This window comes from Syngnathus leptorhynchus, chromosome 6, assembly GCF_054491065.1.
Source record: "Syngnathus leptorhynchus isolate UIUO chromosome 6, UIUO_Slep, whole genome shotgun sequence".
NCBI lineage: Eukaryota > Metazoa > Chordata > Actinopteri > Syngnathiformes > Syngnathidae > Syngnathus > Syngnathus leptorhynchus.
Genome location: NC_141200.1, coordinates 13198058 through 13209552, shown reverse-complemented (window position 1 = coordinate 13209552; position 11495 = coordinate 13198058). Strand labels below are relative to the sequence as shown.

General features: G+C 38.1%; 1 protein-coding gene across 1 annotated transcript; it reads right to left on the bottom strand.

The window, feature by feature from the left end:
* Nucleotides 1-5474: 5474 nt before the first annotated feature.
* Nucleotides 5475-10679, bottom strand: olfml1 (olfactomedin-like 1). The gene is made up of 8 exons (XM_085914473.1): nucleotides 10150-10679; nucleotides 9266-9369; nucleotides 8974-9164; nucleotides 8738-8841; nucleotides 8343-8534; nucleotides 7229-7409; nucleotides 5959-6118; nucleotides 5475-5803 (listed from the first exon to the last, which is right to left on the bottom strand). The coding sequence occupies exons 1-8, from the start codon at nucleotides 10276-10278 to the stop codon at nucleotides 5647-5649; spliced, it is 1218 nt and encodes a 405-aa protein (XP_085770599.1). The 5' UTR covers nucleotides 10279-10679; the 3' UTR covers nucleotides 5475-5646.
* Between the last annotated feature and the right edge of the window lie 816 nt (nucleotides 10680-11495).

Genomic DNA, 11495 nt, shown 5'->3' with positions numbered 1-11495 from the left:
ACATCCCTCTCATTTCTGCAATGTTTTAATTATATCTTGTCATGGGACAACACTGAAGAAATTACACTTTGAGACAATGTTAAGTAGTCACTATAGCAAAGTAAATGTATTGTTATTTAGTCTGCTTGTCTTCAGGAAATGGATATGGATTACTGGAATCATGTCCTGTGGTCTGATGAGACCAAGATAAACATATTTGGTTCAGATGGTGTCCAGCTTGTATGGCGGCAACAAGGTGAAGAGTACAAAGACGAGTGTGTCGTGCTTACAGTCAAGCATGGTGGTGGGAGCGTCATGGTCTGGGACTGTAAGAGTACTGCTGGCACTGGGGAACTACAGTTCATTGAGGGAACAATAAATGCCAACATGTACTGTGGAATATTGAAGCAGAGCATGATCCCCTCCCTCCGTAAACTGGGCCGCGGAGCAGTATTTCAACACGATGACGACCCCAAACACACCTCCAAGATGACCACTGCCTTCCTCGAGAAGCTGAGGGTGAAGGTGATGGACTGGCCAAGCATGTCCCCAGACCTAAACCCTATTGAACATCTGTGGGGCATCCTCAAACAGAAGGCGGAGGGGCGCAAGATCTCCAACATCCACCAATGCCATGATGTCATCATGGAAGAGTAGATGAGGATTCCAGCGGCGACCTCTGAAGCTCTGGTGAACTCCATGCTTAAAAGGATTACGGCGGTGCTGGAAAATAATGGTGGCCACACACAATATTGACATTTGGGTCCAATTTTGACATTTTTATTTGGGGTGTACTCACTTTTGTTGCCAGCATTTTACACATTCATTGTTGTATTTTGAGTTACTTTGAAGTAACAATATATTTACTTTGCTATCCAAGCTCTACAGTGTATGTATATAGTATAAATTAGCAAGCTGAAAGGAAAAAAAGGCCGTTACTCAGGCTTCTGTTAGCCTGCTTCAGGATATCTGTGGCTAAAGAACGTAGTTTACCACCATCAGAGTGGTGAATACTGTGTTCACTGTGAAGCGTCTTTTATTGACCAAAAAAACGGCATATAAATCTAATGATTATTATTACAGGCTGCCTGAATGACACAGAATGAATCAGGTTACATCATCCTGATGTTTAGAGGGATTTTCAGGCAGACTTGACTCATTGACAGTATACACACACACACACACACACACACACACACACACACACACACACACACACACACACACACACACACACACACACACACACAGAACGTATTAAATAACCATTTAAAAATATCAACTTAGATACAGTTTTTACTGTAGCATACAACTGCACTAAACAGCAATGTTCTGTACTTTTTAATGCATTTTTCCAGGCTTTACTACTCTTATCACACACAGCCCTAAAGCCACCAGCCAGTGACTCATTCTGGTATTCCTGTACCTGTGGAGTTCAGACAAAAACACTTTGCTCATTCACTGTCATAGACACACATAGTGCATCAAGAGAAGTTTGTATTACTTGGAAAAAAAAGTTAATAATGACTTTTTCCCAAAAAGTATATTCGTTGAATAGGTTATTGAATTACTTCCTCAAAAGTCTACTCAGTCAGCAGGACACTTTAATATTTTTGAAAGGTGTCAAAGAATTCATATTTGTGCAGGGTTAGTTATTTTTTTAATCATATTTAAGTTTTAAAATGCATTTCAGTATTTCCAAAATGTCTTGACAAGAGATGTAGATTGACACCATAAAATATGGAAACATTCAAGAAAGGATGTTAGGCATCTTAAAATAAATTCTCTTCTGTTGATGTGGGCCACATAAAATGATGTGGTGGGCCATATCTGGCCCCCGGGCCTTGGGTTTGACACCTCTGCCATAATTGTGTCACTTATTGTGTGTGCAATTAATTAAAAAACTTGATTAAAAACGAGATAAGAAAACTGGGCATTACCGTATTTAAAATGTGGAGTTCAGACAGTGCACACACGATAATTAATCAATATTCAATTGCTGTTTGTAACGTGGCAGACGATTTTGATATTTCTCCCAAACTAAAATCAGATGTTAACAAATGTGTTCAAATTTGATTCAACACAAAGAAAATGTATCTGCTCTCTCGGTGAACGACAGAAAATTGAATATTTAGAGGCAGAAATTCCAAGGATTTGGGCAGCTTTAAATTAAACAAGGTCTTTAAACGATTAACCAATTTGCAAAATAATTACCCATTTATTTGGAAATCCATTCACTGATTAATTGTTGCACCTCTGAAATGAATGCTAAAATGTAGAGGAGCAATAACTAAACACTGAACATCGCCAAATGCATAAATGCATACCTTTCCAAAATTTCCCAAAAACATCAGCATATGCTTGAGTCAAGTAATTTCTCCTATTGAGTTAGAATGTGGGATAGGTTTGAGGCACTAATGTGATATTTTAATCAAGAAAAACAACCAAACAAAACAAGTAACATGAATATATTCTGGCGATTCTGAAGTCTTAAAAGGGGTTCAATTAAACAGAATGTTCAATGAATGGGACCTCGTCAGTGACTAGCATAGCAAATAAATAACACCCCCTCCGGCTGAATGAGGTGACAATTTGTCAATGAGAATGGATAAAAGAAAAGAAAGAAGGCAGAGAGATGAAGAGTTGTTTGAAAAACACAGAATAGTATTTATGAGAAGTGACAAATGGCCATGAGGGGGTTGACGAACCAGACGGAACTACAAGTGGTGGAGTGAATAGTAATAAGCAGCTACGCATATGTAAGATATCTGAACAGAATATCATCGTAACCATTTTAAACTCTGAGACTTTTCTGTTTGCATTAGGAACCACTTGCCAAGATTAAAAAAGCTGCCAAGTGAGCGTTGCTTTGGAATTGAGTGTTACAACCCATTTGTGCTTTGACACTAACTGACAACATTATGTAGACATGGAATTAGCACCATTACATGTCTAAATTAGCAACTTCCACCTGTCTAACTTACTCACAGGATCCTGTTTCTTTGTTCAGCAGCATTATACAAGTGTAAGGAGATACTGGGAGACAGTGAGACCAATGGGTGTTAACTTCTTCTAGACTTCCATATTGATGTCAATGAGAAAAACAAGGATTTCACATATAGTAGCTCTGTTGGCAAATTCCCCACTGCAAACATACGTAAAGTAAAATAGGCCCAGAAAGTGCTGCCATATATATGCATACAAGATGTGTAGGAGACACATTTATATTTATGCTATACTCTACCGATGTAGATTTCTGTCTTGTAACGACACTTGTTTTTGTCCTTCGTAAACCAACATTTATAATTACCGCTTTTCTTGACACAGGTACTTTAATGGAAAGTCGTCTAAAGTCTTCAAACTAAACAAATTGCAAGTCAACTCTAAAAATAAATAAACATTTTTTTTAATAGAAGCATTTGGCAATTGAATTTAACTTAATTTCATAAAATGATTTTGTAAATCACATCAAAATGATGATAATTTAGTAAACTATGGAAAAGAAGTCAAATAACAGCGTATATTGTATAGACAAACCCAGTAACCCTGCATTGCAAGTTGCTATAACGACAGCTTCACATGAACAAAACACGTCTAGAAACACGTCACAGTTCTATTCAACAAAGAGGGAATCCCACCGAGACGTCCGGCAGAAAGCCGCATGAGCTGCTATTGAAAAAAATAATTCAGCGTTACTGAGCAATCCAAACATGTCAAATAATAATACCAGAGTGAAAACCTCCCTTTCTTAGAATACAAACACTGATGAACTGATTGATTTTAATGAGATGCTAAATGCTGTACGTTGCCAATTTGGTTGTGTTCTTCAGGGGTACGAGATGCATGTGTTTAAGATTTTCCTAAAATTTCAAACTAGGGTTGCGCAATGAAAATGGATCACAATGTATTTATTTGCATTATATCATCTATTATTATGACTTTTGAGGATTGTTTTTTAAACTGTCAGTATTAAAGCCTCTTCACTAAAAAGTAAAGCTAAAATACTTTCATTTTAACGTACAAACTACTGGGATTAGAAAATATATTAACATAGAAAGATATTAAAACAATTTTTACTCAACATTTACAATACATATAAAAAAGAATAGGGTGGGCAAAATGCATTTTCGTGTAATAAGATGCAATGTCTAACTACGACCATCAGAGGACAGTGTTCGCTGCCTAACAAGTAAAGTTCATCCTTCCATTTTCAACAGTTTATCCTGATGAGGGTCACGGGGGATGCTGGAGCTTATCCCGGCCAGCAACGGGCGAAAGGCAGGCTACAACCAGAACTGCCAGTCGTGGTGCACATAAAGACAACCAGTCACACCCACATGCAAACTGCCACTGAGCGGGAATCGACCCCATGCTGCCCCCATACATAACAGGCGTGTGTACCCCTACACCATCAGCGACTTGCTACAAATAAAGTCTTAAACCTGAAACTTAAAGTCATTCATACTTGGGGATGGCTTTCCTTGTATTTGTAGCTTATTTCATTTATGTGCAACTGCTTTACCATGTTTGCTTTGAACTCAAAGCTATACTAGCTTTATATTGCATTATAATTTATTTATTTTTTACCTCCATGTTCAGTGACTGACAGAAAAGTTTGCAATTTAAAAAAAATGGTGGCCTTTGAACACACTGAATTTAAATTTTAAAGATTACAGTCGTCCTGTTCAATTTCCACAATAGAAAGACCAGGTGATGAGCTGGAAAATCTCTTCGGCAATGATGATCTCCGTACATTTCAAATTTACTAAATATAGTTTGAATTCACAAAATGCATCCTGCTCTTTTTTTATTTACAGCTAAGGGCTGTGCTTAAAGCACAAGGGGTGTCTACTGATGTTCTCTGTACATCCTTTGTTTGAGCTAATTGATCATTTAAATAGTCATAGTCACTACAAAATATACCTATATGCATGCAGAAAAATGTTTGTAGCAGCTGAACAAATTAAAGCAAAACTTAATGGACGTTTTTTTTTAATGATTGATTTAAAACAACAGCAACAAGATGCACATCCAAATGATATTGAATTTTCAATGAAGTTTCCATCTATTTGATTTCAAAGTCCATCCATCCATCCATCCATCCATCCATCCATCCATCCATCCATCCATCCATCCATCCATCCATCCATCCATCCATCCATCCATCCATCCATCCATCCATCCATCCATCCATCCATTTTCTGTAATACTTGGAAAAATGAACACACAAGATGCTGACGAATGGGTGCTTCAGGGGTGTTAAATTGATTGTAGATTTCAAAGTAGGATAAATCATAACAACCTATTAGTGCAGAATGATAGCATCATTGGTCAGATGAACCACCAATACGGAGAACATTATTTAATCATGTCTATCAATTATCCATTTTATGTTTTTATTATGACAGGCTCTTTAAAGTATTTCATTAATTGCATTTTGTCTCCATCTAGTGGTCAAGTTGTCACATACAATGAATGAAAACACACATGCCTTTTAATGCTCTTTATTATTCTGATACAACATGTTACATTTATTTGGCCGACTGTCAGCAAAGTACCAGGACAAACGCCTGTAACACAGGCTTAATGTGTTAATACTGTAATATAGTGTGTAATAACCGGTAGGAATATGATAACTTTAGAAGGGAAAATATGTGAAAAAAACTTTTATTCGGCTGTAATTTGATCACTGGTATGTGTCTCCACTTGATATATTGTTTGATAGCCATCATCCCAGGCATATAGCTGTTTGTCTCCAGGGTGGTAGTGGATGCTGCTGTGGCTCGTGTAGCGTTTTGGGAAGAACACCACAGGACTCTCAGCACTTCCAGGATGAAAGAAAAATAAAAAAAAGTTATTTAGTTGGCAAGGTTGTGCCATTTCATTTGCACTTCTAAGACCACTCTGCTCAATTGTAGTTCAAAACGTGAGTACTATATGTGTATTTACATAGTGTACATTTGTGAGTTCAAGACCAACCTGTGGATGGTGTCGTGAATATCATAGCGACACTGTACAGTTGACCGCCCACCATAGTGTGTGTTGTAGACAACGTAAAGAGTCCCACATATTATGAATGCTCCTTCAGCATCATGGCTTTTACACTGTGTATCCCAAATATACTCGACTGCCAGGTTTCCTAGAGAAGAACATAACTGTCACCAATCATTATGTTCATTTTCCTAGAAGTGTTTCACAGTATATATGAAGAGCACTTGTCCAAATTTGTATAAATGCATTCTTTATTATTCTGGAGGAAATCTCATTTGTTTATGCCAAACTGTATATTTCCCCAAACAATTGTATCCTATTGTTCACAGATCAGTCTCAGCATGAAAAACTAAGGTCTGTGCAAAACTAATGACAGGGTGAGACAAACAACAACAGTTGGAAGGTGCGGAAGGGACTGTGAACGTCAGGATCGACTCCAGTTAACCAGTACCCTTGAGATGAAAGCAAGCACCACATAAATGGATGTCTGGATATACTTATATAATTACGAGTGTACATTTTACATGTTTTTGTGTGAAGTAAGTTATCTTTTGACAAAAGTTGCAAGGATGAGTTACAATGGCAATGGGATGTGTAATAGCCACACTGTCTGTAACCTTTTGTTTTTGGTTCTTATCAGTAACAGTCCAGTTAGAGGCTTATTGTTCCCACATAATGCCACGAATATCACTGAAGCAGACACGCAAAAGTGTTCTGTTGAAGTTATGTCCTCTCAAATTAGCATTTTTTGCATAGCAATAAGACCATGTGTAAAAATTGTCTTTGAATGCAGAGCTCATTGGTTGATTTTTTGACGAAAGTATGGACCTATTTTCTTTCACCAAAACTCCCCACTTTACACAACTGAGTAGAATTGAAAGAAAGTAGGCCTTTAAAAAACAAAATGCATTGGGTTACAAGATATTTGTGTTTCTTGTTTCAGATCACTTTTAGACCTCGCACTGTATATGCCACATTTTTTTTCTGGCATGTTATAATGGTGTCTTGCTGCTGCTATGATGCCAAGCTATGATGTTACGCAAGCAGAATCCTTCCAGCAGTCACACATTGTGCTGCTAACTCAAAGCAAGTGTAGTGTACAAATGCAAAAGGTACAGCATGGCGGACAAGTGGTCGTATTATATGGGAAAAGCATTGATTAATGTGAAATCCTATTTCCTGATGGGGAAAATGTTATTAATTCCAAGACACACAATTAGCAGGCACTACATATGTAGTATTTACAATAGTACTCTACCTTTATCCAGTTTAGTTATAACCAAGTTTCCATCATATTCCGGGTCAGCATGAATGACCCAAAGACCGAGTTCATCCACAGCCATGTCCAAGTAGGTGTTGGTATTCAAGCTGTACACTGGGAGATGACCAGCATTTGGGAGAAGGGTGCTGTCCACCACTGTGCCATTGGATAAGTCAACCTGAAAGACAAATGGCAGGAGTTAAAGTTTGAAGTTACAGCAAAGGATTAATATGAGTACAATATTGCCTTTGCTATCAAAATGTACACCAATTTGATAATTCTGAATATTTGTATGTATTAATACATGATTTCTTCCTTTCAACGGAAATAGCAAAATCTGAAAATTTACAGATCATACCAAAGACGGTCCCTGCGTCAAGTACTTGGTAGTCTCAAAAACTAAATTCATGTGGACCAAATTTTGGGTTTTATAATTACAGGATTTGATCATTGACTTCTATTCCATGGTCATTTTGTCTCAATCACAATCAAAATATGTATTTATTTATTTTTTTTCAAGTATGACCAGAACCACTGAATGGGTGCACAAAAAATAGTATAGCAATACACGTTGAATCAAAATACTTCTGTTGAAGACAAAAACACTCATACTTTGAAATAAATTGTTTTCTACTTCCTCATCTCAATTGGTCTTTCTTCTATAGCACGTTAACCACCAAAGCAGATATGTTTTTGTGGGATTAGAGTTTTGTATGCATTTATGCTATACTATCCTTGCTGATAAGTTGTGCCTTAAAGAACTCAACGATATGATGAGGGAAAGTAAACTTTGTGGTCACTTTCAAGTCGAAAGTTTGTTTTGGAAAGTTCCATATACTGGCCTGAAATAATACTGGATAGCAATGAAACCAAAAAAAAAACAATCCTGCCTGATGAGTTCAAGTTCACTTGTCGTGCATTCAGGCTCCAGCCAAGAGCCACACTGTTATGCAATGTGCTGCAACTTGATGAATCAGGCATTACAAATTGCCTCTGTTGCCAAACTATCCACTCCCTCGACAGGACCACTGCATGAATTTGGATATTTTACAATTCTACAGAAAGAACCACACATCACAATTTTGCATTAGACTGGATATACTTAATGCACTTTTAGTATCTGGTTGGGCGTATCTGCTTTGTGGTAGTAGAGGAATCCATTGTAGACTATTTGGCCTGTTCCCTGCCATGAAGAAGGCAACTTGACCACTTTTGCCGGGGGTACCGTGACTCTCTCTGAGAAGCTTTGTAGCGATGTGTACTCCAGAAGTGTGTCGTTACGGATTCCGCTCAGCAGGTAGACCTTTAAGTTGGATCAGATTTGATGTAAGTTAACATTGTTGTAGTCAAATCAAACATTTTTGTTTCATCCTTACAATAATATCGTACTATCTAATTTTGGTTCAGTCATGATCACGTCAGCCATTAATTATTAAATGCTGAAACAACACCAAGGGAAACCAATTGCTTTTGATTCTTGTGGCCTGCAAGACGTTGCTTACATACCTTGGCTGAGCCATCAGAAGGGTCCTTGAACCAAGAGCCTGCGTTATCTCCCATCTTTTTCACCATTTTGAGAGACTTGATTTGACTCAAGGCTACATTGCAATCTGGAAATAACAAAGAGCACCAAGGATATTTTTAATTGAGCTGTATTGTTGATAGACCTTTTCTTGTATTTTTCTTTGACTACATGTCCTGTTACTGTAAATACTCTTCCATCATGTACAGCCTTACCATACCATTTTCCACTTTGATTTTAGCTTTCCTCTTTATCTGGTCGAGTTCTGCTGCTTTTATCTGTTGTTCAAGCAGCGCCTCCTCCATCTCGATATCCGATTGTGCGGGCATTTTGTTTTCGAGATATTCCAGTTCTCTCTCCACTCGCTCTACGCGTGCAGAGATGCTGTCCAGCTGGTTCCTCACCTCGGATCTGAAGGGGAAATCACTTCTTATTTAATGCTCTTCTAGTTCTGCATGATGTTTCTTGATACAACATCCCTCAAATAGGCAACTGTTTAGCGGTAATCATACCTCATAACATTCAAGGTGGACAGATGAGCTCTCATTTCTGAGGAGACATCGTAGGTCTTCTGAGTTATGCTCACCGTGTTTTGCTCACATTGATTCAGCCGCTCCTGACACCAGAAAAATACAAAACTGAGGCTAGGCAATGTTATATTAAACACAAAAAAAGCATAACCTCTTTTAGAATAGTGGAAAAACCACGTACACCAATTTTTACGACACAATAAAATCATGAATTAGCCCTCAGGAAAGTGTTCCTCAAAGAGAAATGTGAAAGATGACGCAAAACCACATTCTTGTCTAAGAGGTGGCAAATCCAAGTCCAGAAATTAAAAAACATTCCAACAGTTTGGCTTTTGCCACGGGAGCAACATGCAGGTCATTCACCTGGATCTCTTCCCACATTCCTAAAATATACATGGTAGATTAATTGAAGATCCCAGGTCACCAACATGCTGCTCAGGGGCACTAAATAGCCCCATACGAACTTCATAAGTATCCCACTACCTTGTTTTAAAAATAGCTCATTAGTGATATTAAAATGTTAATATTTGCAAAGGTTTATATCTAAAAAAAGTGTTGCATATTGATATTTACACTATCTCCTAAATTACTATTGATAATTATTGGTTGAACTCATGAACATAATAAGTGTCTTCATTTATTAACGGTTGTCAATGACTGGGTTAAGGGATAAACTGCATGACTGCGGTCCTTGTGAGGATGGAAGGATGGATGGATGGATGGATGAATGGATGGATGATGGATGTACATGCTTGCATTGCACACACACACACACACACACACACACACACACACACACACACACACACACACACACACACACACATTATATATGTATATACACCAAAAATATATTCCACACTTACCTCTATTTGAACCAATCTCCTCTCCAGGTACTGGAGTAAAAAGGCATCTTGGGGAGAACCCTGGCTCTTGACTGTACTCACACTTAGACAAAGACATACCAAAAAGACCAAAAATTCTCTGTCCGACATTATTTGCGCTCCGAGGTAAAATAGCTCAACACTGGATTTATTACGAAGTTTCAAAAAGTTGTTTTTCAATTATTCTGCAGATCCCCCACAGAATACATTTTATCCAATAGTTTCCCTGAAAAGATACACAGAAAGAATAATCCCCAGGATTATTTAGTTGCAATGGTCTTGCTGTGTTGAAGGGTTTCTTGAGAAATGGATGCTCTTCCCACTCGTTTTCTTGCTCGGTTTAGAAAAGGCTCTGCTCTGATTTGTAGCTCCAGAACATTCTGTGTTGTTTCTCATTTAGTTGTTGCTTAAGAGTCCAGTGGTTTTTAGATCCAGCTGCATTTATGGAATTCCAGCCCCTCAGCTCCTCTCTCCTTGGCAATCTGTGACTCCCTCCTTTGGGTTCTGCCTTTCTTGGAGTTTCGTCTTATGAGGGTATGAGCAATAAAAATAAGGAAAGGGGTGGTGCACCTTAAAATAACCAAGGTAGGAAAGACTGAGAAATAACCAAGAGGGTAAAACAGTGGTGAGTGTTTCACAGATATTTTTTTTCATGAGACACATTCTTAGCTTTCACACAAAACAGCTGTCCTGCAACTGAAAACAGCCTGATTATAGAGCCTGGGTGTCAAAGTCTGACCTGCGGGCCAAATTTGGCCCGCTGTGTAATGATATTCGGCCCGCCAAGTTAAATTCTGCATCGCCATTATTTCTTAAAACTACAATTGTAAAATCACAAATTGTCTTCACTAATAGAGATGTATGTACTGTATATCAGGGGTGCTCAAGTCTGGTCCTCAAGAGCCCCTATCCAGCCTGATTCACAAGTTTTATTACCATTCATCTTTTTAAAATATTGTACAGTTTTTACTAATCTCTAATTTCAAAACTAGTTATTCATCAGTTTGTTGTGTACACTATACTGTATATCAGGGGTGCTCAAGTCTGGTGCTCAAGAGCCCCTATCCAGCCTGATTTAGATGCATCCCTACTGCAACACTGTAGGAAGAAATATTTTTTGAATGGCAAATATGTTTGAACATTTTCAAATGAGTTTCAAACATCAATCGTGCTCATGTGATAAATTATTAGTTGTTAGGCCACATGGTAGCGCACTAGTTAACACGCACACCTCACAGTGAGAAGGATGCAGGTTTGATTTTAGCGCCGGCCTTCCTGTGTGGAGTTTGCATGTTCCCCCCATGCTTGCGTGGGTTTCCTCCAGGTAC

Coding starts and splice junctions, on each gene's coding strand:
- olfml1 (XM_085914473.1), bottom strand. CDS start 10,278: ATGTCGGACAGAGAATTTTTGGTCTTTTTGGTATGTCTTTGTCTAAGT. Junction 8,535..8,737: donor CTTCTGATGGCTCAGCCAAG/GTATGTAAGCAA, acceptor TCCAACTTAAAG/GTCTACCTGCTGAGCGGAAT. Junction 5,804..5,958: donor ATTCACGACACCATCCACAG/GTTGGTCTTGAA, acceptor TCATCCTGGAAG/TGCTGAGAGTCCTGTGGTGT.